At 41.8% G+C, this 18,822-nt stretch overlaps 1 protein-coding gene across 1 annotated transcript in view; it reads left to right on the top strand.

Moving 5' to 3' along the window:
* Positions 1–2,920: 2,920 nt before the first annotated feature.
* Positions 2,921–18,822, top strand: part of LOC110295776 (alpha-2-macroglobulin-P) — a 40,638-nt gene continuing 24,736 nt past the window's right edge. The window contains exons 1-15 of the mRNA XM_085839976.1: positions 2,921–3,437; positions 5,328–5,511; positions 6,285–6,441; positions 6,601–6,653; positions 7,995–8,015; positions 8,276–8,444; positions 9,002–9,086; positions 10,853–10,973; positions 11,600–11,714; positions 11,858–11,967; positions 13,655–13,816; positions 14,809–15,036; positions 15,461–15,524; positions 16,651–16,793; positions 17,361–17,510. Coding sequence (XP_085696102.1) covers positions 3,325–3,437; positions 5,328–5,511; positions 6,285–6,441; positions 6,601–6,653; positions 7,995–8,015; positions 8,276–8,444; positions 9,002–9,086; positions 10,853–10,973; positions 11,600–11,714; positions 11,858–11,967; positions 13,655–13,816; positions 14,809–15,036; positions 15,461–15,524; positions 16,651–16,793; positions 17,361–17,510 — 1,875 coding nt within the window. The 5' untranslated portion in view covers positions 2,921–3,324. The remainder of the gene's footprint in view (positions 3,438–5,327; positions 5,512–6,284; positions 6,442–6,600; positions 6,654–7,994; positions 8,016–8,275; positions 8,445–9,001; positions 9,087–10,852; positions 10,974–11,599; positions 11,715–11,857; positions 11,968–13,654; positions 13,817–14,808; positions 15,037–15,460; positions 15,525–16,650; positions 16,794–17,360; positions 17,511–18,822) is intronic.

Genomic DNA, 18,822 nt, shown 5'->3' with positions numbered 1-18,822 from the left:
CTGCATATGACAGGATGCAACTGAATAATGCCCCATGGAGATACACATCTAAGCACGTCTGCTCATCATGTCCTTAGAGTCTCCCTCTGAAGTGATTCACCTACGGTTTAAACTCTTATCTGTGGCTGTGGTAACATCCTTCTGAGAGCAATGTCGAGACTCGAGGTTTAGGGTACATCATGTTGGGAAAGTCAAAGCCACAGAACCGTGAAGCACATGGACATATCACACCCACAGTTGCAATATCTGTGAGTGTGAACTAAGCATGCAGGCCAGTGTTCAGGTTACTTCCAGCATTTTCACACTGTGTAAGGAATGGTGCCACTTGAGACAGGTAGGCCTTCCAATATCAGAACCACAGCTATGGTAGCCAAGACACCCACAGCAATGTCCAGAGGCCCCATCTCCTAGGTTAGTCTAGATTCTGCCAAGTTGACAACTCACTGTTGACATCATGGCAGGTCAGCCTTTCCTCTTACATTGCCTGCCCCTTTACGTTGGCTGTTCCTGACCTCTTACATTGGCTGCTCCTTCCCCCTTATAGTGGGTGTTTCTCCCCCCTTACATTGGCTGCTCCTCCTTCCTTATTTTGGCTGCTCCTCCCCTTACAATGGCTGCTCCTCCCCTTACATTGGCTGCTCCTCCCCCCTTACATTGGCTGCTCCTCCCCCCTTACATTGGCTGCTCCCACTCAGTGTTTATAGGCTGAATATTTTATTTACACGTGTTCTAGACTCTCTTGCTCTTTAGAAAACTTCCTTTTATTCTGCATCTTTGGCAGATATAAACTCCCATTTTCTCCTCATCAGATCAACTACAAAATTGTCTCCGGTTGCTCATGTTCCCTTGTGCCGGGATGAAGCTTCTGCTCCACTCAGGGCTCAGATTCCTCATCTAGACGAATAGTTGCCGTTCTATAATTTAATTTCACAGTGGCATTGGATACAAACAGCCAGAAGTTTGGCAGTGATGGCCTTCACTGTTAATCTTCACAATTTATGATGAGGGATCAAGTACATTTTACTAACTTTTATCCGTCCTGTTTAAGAAATCGTCCCTGGAAAGTGCTTGCTTTTAGCATTTAAAAATTAACTAAAAATGCTGCTACAGTTTGAACCAAGATGTTATAAAGTAAGTCCTTTGTATTTTTTTTTCATTTTTAATGCTATTGTTATTGATGTCTTGGCATGAGTTCATAATCACATTGATCTAGTAACATGACTTTCTTGTTGGAATGATCCTTTTCTTGGGACTCAGAGACCCCTGAGCTCCCTCCATCCTAACTTTTGCTCTATCTGACTGCCTCTTCCTATCACTTAACAGATGTTCCTCATGCCCTTGCCCTGAGCATTTGGTTTTTTTCCTCAGCATCTTGTGGTAGCATCTTCTGAGTACCACCATTCTTTCCCACAGCCTGTGCAAGCAGGTGAATCTAAGGACTTCGCATATTCAGGCAACTTAACTTTAACCTACAAGAAATCCTGCCTGTTTTCAAGATTCTGTCCACAAAGAAACAACATAATCCCAATTTCGAGTTACCACCCAGGACATCGGTAGCTGAACGTGGCCATGACTCACAGAAGCAGTGACACACAAAGTCAGGGTGCAGACTTCACTCCTAGAACACACTGACCAGGAACAGCATACATGGATAGCTCACAAGCACGGTCTAAAACTGATCGTTCTCTCGGCCCAGCCTTCTGTCCTTGCCTCTGCTCCTGCCTGTCTGTTTCTCATCTTACTTAGTTACTGACCAGCTGGGAAATTAAAACAAACAAGTTTTTATTTCCTATAATCTTCTCTCTCAAAGACACTGCCACTCTGCAGCCCCCTTCCAAGTCCATGGTGAATGTCTGGGTACCACCCGCTTGCCACCCACCCATTATCCCGTCTTCTGGATTATTTCCTTTGTCACCCCTCTATATTTCAGTAAGATTGATCTCTTCAAGGATCAGATGTGAGCTTTAGTATTTTGCCAAAGATCTTCTCTGATTTAAAGCCAGCTCCCTTTACCACCCTCCTAAATAGTTCAGCTTTTTCTTCAGGACAAAGAAATCTCATTTCCTTAAGAGCTTCATTACTACTCCTGAATATGTGTGTCATTTTAAGGATTAGAATGCCCCTCGCTCATCTCCTTCTCTGTCTAACCACCACTCAGTATTCGCAGCTTACTTTAGATTTCTGCTTCCTTCCACGTTGTTTCCAGGAGCCCATAACAGGCTATGTGTCCCTCGCACCTGCCCTCGGGGAGACTTCAACGTCTCTAATGATAATGGTTGGTTACTGTACTCGTTGCTCTTAAAAGCCTTCCTGTCCCCTGCCCTACGTCTTAGAACTTTTACGGATTCTTACTTCTACTTATCTGACATTCTATCGCTAGGTTCTAGCCAAGGAGGATCAATAAATGGTTAGAAATAACCAAGAAGCTGCAAGAACGAGTGGATGGATGTATGAATCAATGAAATTGCCTCCAGGACAATTCCAGAGACTAGAGAGGGGAGTGTTGCACAAAAGCGTTTGTTGAGTGGATGGCAAAGGCAGCTGGGATCTTTGTTAGGCACAGTAAAGTGGGGTTTCTGACACTCGTTACTTTTCACCTTAAACTGGAATGAGTGTATGTGAAGGTTAAGGCCCATGCTGTGTTATACTGGGATTTAGAAATTCACTGTTTAGGGTGGACAGCAAGCCCAGGATCCTCCTATCTCCTGTTTTCCAGCACCTGGATTATAGCTAAGCATTAGGAAACTTACAAAACAGTCATTTCTCCTGGCCCTGATACTTCATTTTCAGTCAATCTAATGTATAATAATACCTCTAAAGTCAATACCTACTTCCTAGTTTGGTTCAAAATTCCTTTCATGGAAGGGAACTAAACATGGGCTTTGCGTGAAAGACAGACAGACCTTCTGTGGCTCAGAACTTGCTGGCACGCTTGAACTATTCAAGCCTCTCCAGTGCTGCTTAAGCTGCAGCCTGCTTGCCAACTCTCCAGACAGGAGCCCAGAGCATCAATAAGTGGCTGTGGGGGAGAAGAAGGCGATTATCAACTTTATTGTACAACGGAGAAAAAGTGAGCAGTAACAGGAAAGTGCTTAATCCTTCTGGGAATTCTGGCTAACCGGTCAGGAATTAACCTTGGCAAGTAACTAGGCCATCAATGACCCTTTCAGAGAATGTTCAAAAAACCTCAGCTTTGTTCAGAGAACTCCTGTGGGTGGAACCCGCTGTTTGCATAAAGCCTAGCTGCTCCTCAGCACGTTCAGGACCAGATCTCCGGCGGGGAGCAGGGTGCAAGGCAGCCAGGTCTCCAGTCCTCTCTGCAGCATGGGGAAGCACAGGCTCCCAAGCCTGGCCCTGCTGCAGCTGCCGCCACCGCTGCTGCTGCTGCTGCTGCTGTTGCTGCTGCTGCCCACAAATGCCTCAGCACCACAGAAACCGTGAGTCCACCGAACGCCAGAAACTTGAATTTAAGGCTCTGTTTACTCGTTTCTTTCTTATAAAACCAAGACCTTCTTTCTCATCTCCCAGGTTCCTTAGAGCGCCGAGATTTGTACAAATCCTCCTCACTCATTATTCCCCCTCATCTCAGTTTTAATCATTTCCCTTTAGCTCTCTGGATTTCGGAATATCCAAACTCCCCCGTGACAAGCAGGACCTTTCTAGGTACTCTTGTCTTCAGGACCTCCTGTGGCTCTGCTGAGACTTTGCCCTTCCTTCTTCCTTTACATTCCTCAGGGCGTTTGATTAAAACAAAGATAGGCGCTTTGTCCAAGGATTTCAAAATCTTTAGGAATGATTTCAAAGGTTGATGTTGATGCTGAAAATGTAAACGACTTTTGTTACAGGAAAAAAATAAAAACAAAAACAAAAACAAAAAACTATTGTGCAAATCAGCTAGCGATGAAATCTGTGCTCCAAAGAAACGAACCAAGGAATGTAGAGAGACAGATAGACAGACAGCAGTGGCTCTGGGTGATTTAGAGCAGGTCATACAAGATGCACAAGAAACAGTGACAAAGACATAGTTATTGGGGACTTTTTCTTAGGGCTTCTATTTACACATAAGACAAATGTTACTTGTTTAATGAGGAATTTCCAGATAAAGGTGAGTGCACCACAGTGGAAGAAGAGCACACACAATTCTCAATATAAATGTATGAGTCATGAATATATTTTTTAGTAAGTTATGTACTAGAACTTCTGAAAATAATACAATCATAAGAAAACACTTAACACTTATAAATTTATGGTCACACATATAAAGGAAGAGTTACTGTTAAATTTATATACCCACAGGTAATATTTCATATTTATATTATATATAAACATATATACATAACATACATATGTTAATAAAAATGATAGTTGATCATGAGATATTTTTAAGCATAAGGACATCATAGTATAAACTTCTGGATAGTAAGTGGCACAGAAACTAGAATTTTCGAGCATTACAAAAAGAACCTACACATTTTATTTATTTATTTATTTATTTATTTATTTATTTATTTATTTATTTATTATTTTGTTGTGGTTGTCCATTTGTTTTGTGGTTGTTTGTTTTGAGACAGGATTTATGTTAAGTATGTCTGACAGCATCCCGACATCTCGGCCTCCCAAGTCATGAGTCACATCTCTCAATATCTATCGTTAAGTATGTGATACTACCTATAGCATTTAAAATTCTATGGACCAGCTAAAATCCAACTTAAATGAAATTACGCCTTATTTTAGGCTATCAAAAGAGTTTACTGTTTAAAATTGTAGTAAAAGTAGAAGTTACCTTGAGAGTGCATAGAGTTGGGTGGCATTTAAAGACATTCTTGAGAGTTGCTGTTTGAAACTGGAGGGTTGGTCTTTAGTCACACATGATTGATAAACGGTCTGCCCTGTTCCTGAGTTTCCAGAGGCTGGATTACATTGAAATGGAGCTTTTCTCTACATTTGGGGAGGCAAACTCATATGATAAAACCATCCAGGTTGGGTAACCCGCAAAGACTTAGTTGTCAGCAACTAAGACAACCGAGACTCTCAACTAGCGACTCTCTTTTTGTAAGGTTCAGCTTTTTTATTTGTCAAATAGAATCACGTTCTTGATGTGGAAGTTTTGCAAGCTTGCTGAATACATGTGCATGTTTTCTTCCCCCCCACTGCCCCCTCAAAAAAGATGATCACTGGTGGGTAGTGTGGTAGGGGATTCTTAGTTCATCCTCTGCCTTCTCCTCCCAAATAACTAAGGATGATGATGGTGGCACTGTGATGGCACATAGAGATGCTCATAGCAACAACCCCTTCCCGCTCCTCTAACTGCCTTCCTCCTTCCTCAGAATCTACATGGTGATGGTTCCCTCCCTGCTCCACGCTGGCACCCCTGAGAAGGGCTGCCTCCTGTTCAGCCACCTAAACGAGACAGTAACAGTGAAAGTATCCATGGAGTCTGTCCGTGGGAACCAAAGCCTCTTCACTGACCTTGTAGTTGACAAGGACTTATTCCACTGTGCCTCCTTCATCGTGAGTCAAGGGGTCAGGGGTGGGAGGTTGGGGGTGGGAGGGGTATCAGTGAAGAATGTCACAATGGCAACCAAGCACAGGGATTAAGGATCAAGTCATCTGTTTCCAAGTACATATTATAAGCATATCGAGAATAAATCCAATGAACAAAGAAAAATTCTATTTGTCAAAACAACAACAACAACAACAACAACAAAAAAAAAAACCCAGCACACAGTAGAGAAAGGGAGAAATGTGACTTTTAGCCTTAAAATTCCCTTTTAAAGTTCGTAGAGGAAACTAGTTCAAGGTTAACCATGAGTCACCACTGGTGGCAAACAGGCATACCTCAAACTCTTTTAAGAGTAACAATTGTAGAAATTGCCCTGAGCGGGAGTCCAATCTATCTTTAGAGCTGGATGCATGGGGAATACTTGCAATCTAGTACTACCAAAATGCTTTCTTTTTTCCATAGCGTTAAGACTCTGTAGCCCTGATAACACAGTGCCCTTGTAGTGTATAATTACCTGGTCAAATACAGTGTGTAACCGAGTCAAGACTGCACTGTGTTTTCTATATAAATCAAGATGAGATGTTTAGTCACAGCTCTTCTTATTAATGTATCTTCCAATTTGTAAAATATAAGAATCCTTGCCTGTGCCAACTTCCCAGAAGAGAATGAAGAGAGGGATGAAATCAAGAAAAAGAATGAGACCTCCATAGAGATGCAGAACAGGGAGAGGAGAAAGAGGCTGCAGAGACTCTCCAGATTTTCACTCTCTTCTGTAATTTAGGTCCCACAGTCTTCATCCAATGAGGTGATGTTTCTCACTGTCCAAGTAAAAGGACCAACTCATGAGTTCAGGAGGAGGAGCACGGTGCTAATCAAGACTAAAGAGAGCCTGGTCTTTGCTCAGACTGACAAGCCCATCTACAAACCAGGACAGACAGGTATGATGAGATCCACAATCAGGACAGCATCAAAAAGGAAACTCCTCTCTCCCTGCCTGTCTCCCACAGGCCCTGTGATCCTGAGTCTTTAATAGTTTTTATTGCCCGCCGATAGGATTGGTCAAGAGCTAGGGCTCATCAAAAATATTTCTATTTCAGTGAGATTTCGTGTTGTCTCATTGGACCAAAATTTCCACCCCCTTAATGAATTGGTAAGTCTCCTATTATTTACATAAAATTATTGTTATTTGTACAAACTGGCTGGAACCGGTTTGGATTGTACAGGAAGGAGGAGTTTGAGAGTGAAGGAGTGATTTCTCACATTGCAATAGCCCAGGGTCTTCACTCAAAACATTCTCCCAGGTCAATCGGTAGGGAACATGATCTGCCGTGGTCTGGCACTCAGTTGTTTATCCTACATTTAAACTTACTCTCCGTTTTCTAACTAGGAAAAATAAGAAAATAAACAGCGGGTAGTGGTCTGAGGATCTAAGTTTGTTTTGGCTTTGAGATGTGAATGTTGCTATGAAAGAAGTTTGGGGTGCTCAGTCTATTCCTTTGTGAGGATTCACAAATCTTCCTGCTACCATGTGGGCAACAGACCAACTCTCCATTCTCAGCACCACATCTCCCCATCTTACAAAGACTCTGCTCTCTTTTAACCCCAAAGGCAAGAGGAAAACGCTGTGCCCTTGGCTTCTCTGTCTCTCACGCACTCATCAACTCACACAAATTCATGTTGGCTTGGAAAAGTACCATTTCTTACTACCAGAATTGTTACTCCTTGCCCAACATGTGTAAACAAGACCATGGAAGTAAACTTGATGTTTCTCTCTTTCTCTCTCTCTCTCTCTCTCTCTCACACACACACACACACACACACAAAACCCTATATATGATGCCAAACATATTATATATAGGCAATTTTTCTTTTTTTGTCCACCCTTTTAAAATGAGAACAGACAGACACATTGTTCTTTTCTGTATTGTTCTGTTCTCGGCATCTAGAATGGCACACAACATACAGCTAGATATGTAGTCAACATTATATTTGTAAATGGATAAACTTTGGCAGTAGAGATGCTATTCCCATTCCTTCTCACTCTTAGAAGCATCCAGTAATGCATAGAAACAAGTGAGTTCAGGGCTAGTTACTTGTAGCTCCGTGTGTTTACTTTTCAGTCTGTGAAGTTGCATAGCAAGAGGATGTGCTTGGCTGGGATGCCACAAGTCCTTGGACAATATTAGCCAACCCTACTCCTAACAATAGTGCACAGTAAGCATCTATTACCCATGGCCTACTACGTTCTTAACACTACCTATTAATTTCTTGAAATGAGTTAATTAAAACAAGTTTTAAAAAATTTTATTTGTAGAATACATTTACACACACACATATACGTATACACACATGTATATATATGTATATATGTATATATATATATATATATATATATATATATATATCAAGAGAGAGAGAGAGAGATACATATTCTATATGTGTTGAATTAGCCCATGTAAACTAGAATTGAGAATACTTTCTTTTCTTTCAGATTCCTCTACTGTACATTCAGGTGAGTAACACCAATATTCTACAGTTAGAGAAAAAGCATCTATTTCAAAGGAAACCTTCTTTATGGACTACTTACAACATGCCAGAGACTTTGGGGAAGGGGGAGCTCCCAGCCTACCCAGGAATGGATGGCTGGAACTCACCTGCCCTCTGAGCCCTTCTCATTTGCTCTCTTATTGGGTAACATGGAAGTTTCCATAGATTTCTTTCATAATCTCTGATGTTCTTTCCACTTTTATGAATTACGGCTATTTATTACAGGATTCTAAAAGAAATCGCATTGCACAGTGGCAGAATTTCCGCTTAGAGGGTGGCCTCAAACAGCTGTCCTTCCCCCTCTCCTCAGAGCCCACTCAGGGCTCCTACAAGGTGGTGATACGTACAGAATCAGGCAGGACTGTCGAGCACCCCTTCTCTGTGGAGGAATTTGGTACGGATCGTGCGAACATTGTTTTTCGTAGCTGAGACCTCTAGAGCTCAGAGTCAGCACTCATTTAGATTCGTTCGGTTTCCTGCAGATGGTTTCAACCTCAGAGTAGACCTAATTACATACAAGTCCAGTGGGGCATGAGTGATTTGTGAATTGATTTCATATAGTTAGGTTGTTTGTAGCAGTGCTGAATGACCAAAATAAAATACTGTTTTAGTACTGAGAGTGGGAAGGGGAAAGGGAAGAAAAAGGAAATGGGGTTAGGGAGGAGAGAGGGGGGTGGGAGGGAGGGAGGGAGGGAGAGAGAGAGAGAGAGAGAGAGAGAGAGAGAGAGAGAGAGAGAGAGAGAGAGAGAGTCTTTAAGGTTATAATGAACTGTCATAGTTCCTTAATCAAAATATTTACTTGAGAATGAAGTGAGTGTGGATAAGTTGCAGAGTGGAGTTAGCTTTACAAAATATCAGAATATCATTACAGAGCTGTTGTGAAGAACTAGGAAATACTAAAGCCTTCAGATCTGAAGAGCAGCCACTAACCTCCTTTACTGTGGCCCACAGTGCTTCCCAAGTTTGAAGTGAAAGTTGCAGTACCAGAGACAATCACCATCCTGGAGGAAGAGATGAATGTGTCTGTGTGCGGCATGTGAGTTGACAAGAATGAAAACAACTCTTTGAAGCAGATTCACCGTTTGAGATAGTTTGAATGATTTCCCAGGAGCAGGGGCCACACAGAAACTTTGAGTGTTCCCAACTATAGGCCATTCTTCTCCTGTTTCTTTGTTGGGTTTCCTTCTTATTTTCATTTATATCCTTATCAACATTTCTATAACTGTCAGTGAGGCAGGGATCATTTATAAAGAAGCTAAGTGGCTTGGATTGACTTTACAAGTGAGAAAGCTACACACACATGCACACACATACAGACACATGCATGCAAACGTATATACATGTGCACATACATGTGTGCATACACACATGTATACAGGCACACACATACACACAGAGAGACTTGCACACACACATGTACACACATGCACACATACACGTGTACATGTACACACACTCACACAAGTGTACTGAAGGATGCTGGCTTTCCCTTAGCCATAAGTGATAGCAACACTCTAAGGAGGGAGGTAAGTAATACATGACTATAGAGGAATTTCAGTCAGTAACAGACTTGACCTTGCAGACCATGGGTAAAAATAGCAGATTTGGAGTCTAAATTATGCTTAAGTCATCGGGCAGCTGCAGGCCTGTCACATCCCTCTCTGCACACCATTTTCACCGAGAGACTGAAGATGTTCTTAGGATCTTAGGCCCCCATTCTTAGAGACCTGTAGTGGCAGTAACAGGACAGGACCCAGAAAGACTAGTGCTGCCTGGACATCATGCATGTGACACACCTGCTATCAGCTGCTCAGAGTCATGGCCACCAAGTCCCCTGCAATGGCCAATCAGAGTCCTTGCAAACTGATACAGAAGATACTTTAAATAGGGAGGAAAGCAAAGGCTGTCGAAAACAAAATGGTCACACATAACATTTATCCCACAACACTGTTCGCTTCATAAAAAGTTACAAAAATATACATAAAGATTTGTACTGGGGATGCATCAAGCAGTAGTTTGAATTTTTAAGTAGTTTTGAAAACATCTGTAGTTTCTATTAAGTTTCTTTTCGTGTGTATGTTGCCATTACTTTTCTCTTAAGAGTGTGAAATCATGCATCGTCTCTCACATGTGGATCCTAGCTCTTAATGCTCATGAGTGCATATTAAGAGGGGGAGAGCGTGCACATATGCTGTGAGGCTCAGGTCGCATGAGAAGGGAAAGGAAAGAGAACACATGTGGCAAGAGAGTGGAAGAGGACTGTAAGGGGAGGTGATACAGGGGAGAAAGGGAACAGGCGAAGAGTTGGGGGTGGGGGGGAATCCAAAGATGCTGTTCGAAAATTTGATGACACTGAATATGTGTCATAATTTAAAATTTTTAGAAAAAAATTTATCTAACCTTTGTAACAAAAACACCATTATTTAGATTATACTGAAAATTTAAATTCAAGAACTGATTATGGTGGTATATGGCTGTAATCTCAACACAACGGAAGCTGAGGCAGGAGGAGGATCAGTTCAAGGCACCTCTAGGCTATAGAACTATCTCAAAATAAATTCAATTATAAATTAAAAAAATTAAAAATACCAAACAAAAGGAAAGTGCAGCAAGCCCCAGCATGTGGAGTGGAGGTTTTCTGAGTCAGAGTTCATCTGCCTCTGGTGGGTAATAAGTGGCCCCCGCACAGGGTAGAATGGAACCCCGAGAATGGATGTGCTGTAGCTGAAGAGGACTTACAGAAGGGAGAAACAGGGGTGTCCAGTGCTTGCTGTGAGTCATTTGGCAATATTCTAATAACAGATACACCTATGGGAAGCCTGTTCCAGGACACGTGACTGTGAACATTTGCAGAAAGTACAGCAATCCTTCTAGCTGCTTTGGTGAAGAATCCCTGGCTTTCTGTGAGAAATTCAGTCAACAGGTAGGCTTATTGACAGCAACGTGGTGCTAAGGCAGGGGGAGAATTTTATAATATCTCTAAGAAATTAGCTAAAAAATATATCATTGCTTGTCTTTTGCAATCGCCCAATGTATGTGTTCTAGAATAACAGAAATTGAGCCATGCAAAGATTTCCCAGGTATCTGTAAAAGGAGAAAAGCCAAAGCCATGCATCTTTCAAATCACCTTGACCATGAAGAGTGTCAGCTCTAGTCTCTTTCTAGAAGCAAGAACCTATTACAATGCCCCATCTAGATGCCAAGGCAATGACCCAGGGAGGGCCATCAGATAGGTGACCAATCACCAGTGTCTGCTGTGAGAGGTGACCCAGCCTTTGGTGAAATGCTAGGCCTCAGTTGCAGTTGATTACCCAGAACCATTAGTATATTTCTGAATCAAACAGTGTCAGGCAGTGAGAAATTGAATCTGTCAATTATACCCAAGATACTGTTGTAAAATTATTGCTAATTAGTCCCTAGACAGTGCATATTATGCCCTAATATAATAGAAAATGCCAGATTATTTTATAATTCCCCCTAAATTCTACCAGATTAACCAACTACTGATCTATACGGTTTAATATGCACCATTATTTTCTCCTTTGTTAGCTGGATGGCCGTGGCTGCTTTTCGCAGCTAGTGAAAACCAAGTCTTTCCAGCTAAAGAGGCAAGAGTATGAGATGCAGCTTGATGTGAATGCCAAGATCCAAGAAGAAGGAACAGGTTGTGTGTTGAGGAGTGTGGGGGAAGTATATGATATGGATTGTTGCTTGGCCCAAATTATGAACTGTAAGGAAGGAGATAATGGTATAAGAAATTCGCCGACATCAGCCTTCAACAAAAGAAAACCTTTGCTTCTGTTTCAGGTGTGGAAGAAACTGGTAAAGGGCTCACTAAGATCACAAGAACTATAACGAAACTATCATTTGTGAACGTGGATACACATTTCAGACAAGGAATTCCTTTCGTTGGGCAGGTGGAGTATCTTTCAATTCATTAAGCCATGTGCTATCAAAACTCACATCATAGGTATAAAGTCTGCTAAAATTATACCTGGTTAGCCAAAGGAAAAAAATACTGTACACACACACACACACACACACATGCCATAACCAAATGTCTATGATCTAACCAAAAGTTAAAGTTAACAAAAAATCAATGTATTTGTCTTAAATTGTATATGAAGTCTTTAAAATCACCTGAAAGATGTATCAAGTTACCTTTGCAATGACCTAATGGCCTTTCCTGAAGACCTGTGACAACTTTCCATTGTGTTGTTGTTGTTTTTTCTGTTAGTAGATGTTTGAATGAGCTTTGTGACTCTACAAGTCAGAAGTGAGGAGTGTATCTATGCCAGTGTGTAACTGCTGCATATTACGGTTTCTAATGTAAAGGTTGCTTCACTGTGGAGGCTGTAGAAGACAGGCCTAGACTTAAATAAAATAAGAGTACATTGTAGAAGGCTCAGTTAAATGGCAGAACATATTCAGAAACTAAAATCCTAAAGTTTCCTAAAATCAAAGTGTCATCCATTTAAAAGTTCCCAGAAGTCTTTACAACTTCACACTGGGAAATAACTTTACTACCTTCTCCAAGACTGTCTCAGCAGAAGACAAAAGCATGAATTCGTGTACCCATTCTTGGGTTTGTATGTGCAGCTGACATCTTCATGATAGATCTCATTGATATTTAAGACTGCTCATCCATAACAGCCTGGGTTTTCATTTCTGCTACTAAATAAATGAGAGGATTCATCTCATCATTATACATCATTTGCATATGATTGAAATTGCACATCCAACTTTATAAATATGTATTATGTGTCAATTACAATAAAAAAATTCAAAGTAGCATATAGTGAAAAAAAAAGTCACCAACTTCATAATATGGACTGGGTTGTTTCATTTATTTGTTTGTTTGGCTGAGTTCAGTATTATCAAAAGTTTGGTTTAAAACCTGATATAATGCTGGCTGTGCCTCCTCAGTTTTACCCTTGTCATATGGGAGGCACATATAAAGTCTGACTAGTCTCCAGAAGGCTGACCATCTCGGATGAGAAACAACATTTACAAGTCAACCAGAGACCGGGCGTGGTGGCACACGCCTTTAATCCCAGCACTCGGGAGGCAGAGGCAGGTGGATTTCTGAGTTCGAGGCCAGCCTGGTCTAAAAAGTGAGTTCCAGGACAGCCAGGGCTACACAGAGAAACCCTGTCTCGAAAAACAAAACAAAACAAAACAAAACAAAACAAAACAAAACAAGTCAACCAGAGAAGCAAATGGCACCTGTATCAGGACTCTGCTTGCATACAGAATGCTATGCCATAATATTAGGCCAAAGGAAATTATCTTGTTTACCATGAGATAAACGTCTGCATCTCAAATAAATTTGACTACAGAATTAAATTTTCTATCACTATATAATTCTTATATAACTCTGTGAGTCTTTGCAAAGTAGATGCCACAAGGCATCTGTGATGTCATTCCTAGGTCTTCTTGTTGCTTTATATCTTTTTATACCCTTATTTAATCTTCCTAGAGTTATTATATGTTTATTTAGCATCTGTGCCCTTTTACCACACTGTAGACTCCTGATGATATCCACAGTGCCTGGGACTGTGTGCATGCAATGCCTAGGGACAGACCTTTGCTTTTAATCTTCAGGTGCTGCTGGTGGATGGGAGAGGCAGCCCTATTCCATATGAAATGATCTTCATTGGAGCTGATGAAGCAAACCAGAACATAAACACTACCACTGATAAGAATGGCCTGGCACGGTTCTCCATCAACACTGATGACATCATGGGCACGTCCCTAACTGTCAGGGTGAGTGTAGAGAGAGGTTATATAGTGGCATGAACAAGTCTTGGAAACGAAATTGCCACCTCAAGAGATGAAATTTCCAAATTGTGTTGTATGGAGAGAAAACAGCCCCATAACTTAGAGACAAATTAAGGTCAACTTCTAATAGTTTTAGTAAGAAAGTAATATTGTGGCTAGATATGGGTGCTCTATTATATAAGATGGTAATGCACTGTGGAAAATATTGTACCAGTTTCTCAAAAAAACCTAAAAACAACGAATGTTTCTATAAAATTTAGCAGCCTTACTCATATGTAAATATTATTGTTTACCCTACTGTCCAGTTACAAGATCATAGCTAATGATAATGTGCTGCATATTTCAAAAAAGCTAGAAAAGAGTATTTTAAATGTTGTTACCATAAAAATAATAATATGTTAGCAAATAGGATGCTTAGTCTGATTAAAATATTATGAAATTCAGAATTACAGAACACATTCACTCACACACCTAAGAGAGGCCTGGAAAGGACATCAGGTAATTCTCCCACTTGGCTCTAGCCAGTGCTTTTTTGCAACCATTTTCTCTAGTCCATGAGACTACACTGTTTCATTTATTCATCAAAGCCAGTGGGAACTAATCACCAAAGACTCGACTGCCCTGTGAAGCAGTTACTATGTTTTCTCTCCCTGCTGAGGTTCCATAGCTCCAGCATCTATCTGCACTGGCAAAGCAGCAGAGGCATCGTCAAACCATGTAGCCAGCAAGACACATGGCCCAAGTTATTCTCTTCTGATTTACAAATACCAAACTTGGGATGTTAGGTGGGGAAAAGCCACAAACCATGCCTATATTTAAGACAGAGAAATAGAATATGCACCTCTCTTACTTGTTCTATAGAGGAAAAGACTTGTAGCTGATAGTGAAGGAGGAGGTATAAAGCCGTAGAACATTGTGAGGACAGGGGATCCTCACACATGATGTAGCAAAGTAACGCTGTTTTTCTAATTCCTTAGGCCAAATACAAGGATAGCAATGTCTGCTATGGATTTAGATGGTTGACAGAAGAGAACGTAGAGGCTTGGCACACTGCCAACGCTGTCTTCTCACCGAGCAGAAGCTTCGTGCACCTGGAATCCCTGCCCGATAAACTGCGCTGTGAGCAAACCCTGGCGGTCCAGGCTCATTATATTCTAAATGACCAGGCTGTGCTGGAGCGGAAGGAGTTGGTCTTCTATTATCTGGTGAGAAGGGAGGTCACCCCAGTACTGCCTACACATAAAGCTCTCCGGGGGTAAGGGGTGAAGAAACTATGCACATCACCACTTTGACGTCCTTTCAAACTTATTCTTCTTATGTATGTGTGCATCTGTGAATGTTTGCCATGTGTGTGAACATCTGACCCCGCTAGAGCTGGAGTTCCAGATGACTGTGAGCTGCCCAGCGTGGGTGCTGGGAGTCGAATTCGATCTTTTGGAGGAGCAGAACTGCTCTTAACTGCTGAGCCATCCCTCCAGCCCCAGGCTTCACTCTCTTGTTTGTTTCTAGAGTCCGACTTCTCCTGGGGCCAATCATTTCCAGCAGTGGCTCAATAAGCCAAGCACGTAGAACAGAACGGAAGACAGTAGAAGATGTCTGTTGGAAATTTTTTAATTTCCTGTTTTGCAGATGATGGCAAAGGGAGGCATTGTTCGGGCGGGGACTCACGTTCTGCCTGTGACTCAGGGACACAGTGAGTAAGACATTATCTCCACAACTCTGCTCTGTGCTGACTGCCTGACCTCAGGCCACATCGGGATGCTTCCAGAGGGGCTCTTTCTGCATCTACTCAGAGTGAAGAGGAAGCCGGGAGGGATGCAGGCTTCCTTTGTCATCCTTTATCAAATGGTTTCTTTTGTTCTATTATACTTTACTTGTGTTACTTCAAACACTGATAGGGCCACAAGGATACGGTAGCTATTTCACGTTTTCCAGCCAGAAATATTTGTGCACTCTCTTCTCAACATGAAGAACATTTTAGAATTGTGTAAATAGAGAGGAGGAAGACCTTGGGGTGCTTTCTACTTACCAGGTTCTGTGATAAAGTCTCTCTCTCTCTCTCTCTCTCTCTCTCTCTCTCTGTGTGTGTGTGTGTGTGTGTGTGTGTGTGCGCGTGCGCGTTTCTCTTTTTAAGTTAATGACGATCTACAAAGGATCTACTGGTTATTTCTACCATGGAATGGGACTCTGCCCTTGAATAACAGGATAATAGACATTTAAAGGTTTCCCCCATTCTGACGGGATCTAAAAACCAACTTACTAAGAAAGCTATGAATGGGCACTTCTTTATCTCTTGGTGCGGCAGACTTAAGAATGTTTAAAGCAAACACTACAGTGTCCACAGGCATCAAGGTTAGCTTCTATGGGAGTGTAGATCTCTTCCAGAGAAAAGGATAGAGCCATGTTTCAGGGAGGGTAAACAGGGCATAAGTGTAAATGCAGTATATTAACCTCTTACTGTCAGATGTCACAGCCTCCTCCCCCTCCCCTCATGTGAGGATTAGGAATGATTGATGGTGAAGTCGACACCTCCACTCCCTTAGATAGCATTTGAGGCTAGTGTCAGCCAGCAAAAGCTCAAAAGGGATGAGGTGACATATATACGATTTATATGGGAGAGGGATTTTGTATAACTGTCTTCCTCAGACTCAGGATTCTGCAAGGTAGTGAAGCATCTGTTGTGTGCATTATGTCCACTAACAGCAGCAGTGATTGGCCAGGCCAGGTGCCCAGACTGGCTCTGTGTAATAAAGTACCTCTTGTTTTCACCATGAATGTGTCTAACCCGTGGTTGCCTCCTCTCATCCTCCCTGTTCCAGAGAAAGGTCATTTCTCCATCCTCATCTCGATGGAGACAGACCTGGCTCCTGTAGCTCGACTGGTCCTTTATACCATTCTGCCCAATGGAGAAGTGGTTGGAGATACTGTTAAATACGAGATTGAAAAGTGCCTGGCCAACAAGGTGGGTTCTTCATAGAATAAAAATCTAGCACTTAAAACGAGTAGTCCCTGCTGTCACCTATTCTCTGATATGTGTGTGGATTGAAGGGTTAAGTGACTGGGAAAGTTCCGCAAGGTCACTGCAGACTCACATAGAGTTATTGCCTCAGTTCCAAAATCCTCTGTGTACCGTTGACTCTTCACGTCTCCCAATGCCTTTCCCTCTCTGTGTGATGGAGTGTTAGGAAGGTACACAGCAAGTTTAAAGACCACACAAAGCCCGAACAAAAGGGCCTAGACCTTTGCTTGCACTCCATAAATCCAGAGTTAATGAGCACACTGTACATCAGAGGTAAAAGACTGAAACTTCCAAATGGCCAGTTTAGGAAGCATCTTTAGAGACCATGACAGTTGTCTGACAGAATCCTGAGAGTCAAGGCAAAGTTCAAGAAGGGAAAAGACCTCACTCAGGTAGCACAACACCAACCACTATAAGATCTACCAAAATTGTTCTGCATCAAAGGTGAGTAAGAGACACATGGCGGGATTCAGATGTTGATTTTTCTGGCCTTTCTCTCCCATCTGTCAGGTGGATTTGGTCTTCCATCCAAATATCGGTCTTCCGGCCACACGTGCCCTCCTCAGTGTCATGGCTTCTCCTCAGTCTCTCTGTGGCCTGCGAGCTGTGGACCAAAGCGTACTGCTCACAAAGCCTGAGGCCGAGCTCTCTGCATCCCTGGTAAGTCCCAGTCAGCCTTGGAGATGACAAGCATGTGAGGGACTTGAAGCAAGGAGAAGTGCTTGGGTAATGCAAGACCTGTTGAAACTTCAGTGACATTGAGGAAGGGGAAGGAGAATGAATAAAATATATTACATGAAATTCTCAGGGCAGAGATAAAAGCATGAGAAAAACGACTATAGTCTCCTGTAGGTGAATAGTTTTGAACTCTGACAGACACTTTGCTTAGTGAGGAACAAGATGCTTGCCCATCGTCTCCTGCATCCCTCCTTTCATCTCACACTGCTAGCTATGGCAGGTGAAAGAATTATGCATGTATTTGCTTGGAACCAACCAGAAAATCAATAGTCTGAAAAGGTAAAAACCCAGTGCAAACTAACCAGAGAGACTTAGGATGCAAGCATCAATATCTTGCCCCAGATCAGATGGCTGTGCTGAACTGCTCAGCTTAGCAGTGCTGGGGGAGCATGAGGCAGGCTGTAAAAAGGGATGGAAGAGGGGTGTAGTTCTGCCAAATAAACAGGATTGTTTCTGATTGTAGAACCAGAGAGATCATGATCAATATGCTTATATAAAAGAGGGCAGGGTGGCCGAAACCCGTAACTCTGTAAATGCTATCATAATTGTTTTCAAGCTAGTTTTAACATGTTGGGAAGCGGATGCACTTCATGAGGTAGGTCTGGGTGGTCTGTTTGCCTGCTGTGAGACAACACAGACCCAATAGTGTTTCAGATTTCTGCTTTCATAAGAATGGTGCCAACTAAATTAAGGAACATCACAAAGTGAACATTATTACTGAAAAAAATAAACCATTGTACAAGGGACATTGAGAAACAAAATACTTGAATGACATAATGAAAACTTACACCATTGCCCATAACTACTTACCAGTACATTCTGATTATAGTTTGTCAAAGATTCATTCACATTTTCATAAAACATACGAATAATAGAATATGTTTTTGCTACAATATTTATGGAAGCTTACAAAAAGAAATAATATATTTTTACTTTTATAAAAAAATGTAAGTATAGGGCTGGCAAAAAAGACTCACTGAAAAAAGGAACTTGCAGCCAATCCTGATAATTTGAGTTCAATCCCCAGAGCCCACATGGTGAAAGAACAGAATTACTCCAACAGGCTGACATCTGACTTCCACACAAAGTACAACACACACACACACACACACACAGAGAGAGAGAGAGAGAGAGAGAGAGAGAGAGAGAGACAGAGAGAGAGACAGAGACAGAGACAGAGACAGAGACAAATTGATTCTTAAATGGGCAGTGTGATGGCACACATCTTTAATTA

The sequence above is a fragment of the Mus caroli genome, unplaced genomic scaffold (genome assembly GCF_978045245.1).
Source record: "Mus caroli unplaced genomic scaffold, Mus_caroli_1 scaffold_7, whole genome shotgun sequence".
Classification (NCBI taxonomy): Eukaryota; Metazoa; Chordata; class Mammalia; order Rodentia; family Muridae; genus Mus; species Mus caroli.
This window is presented reverse-complemented; position numbering and strand designations above follow the sequence as displayed.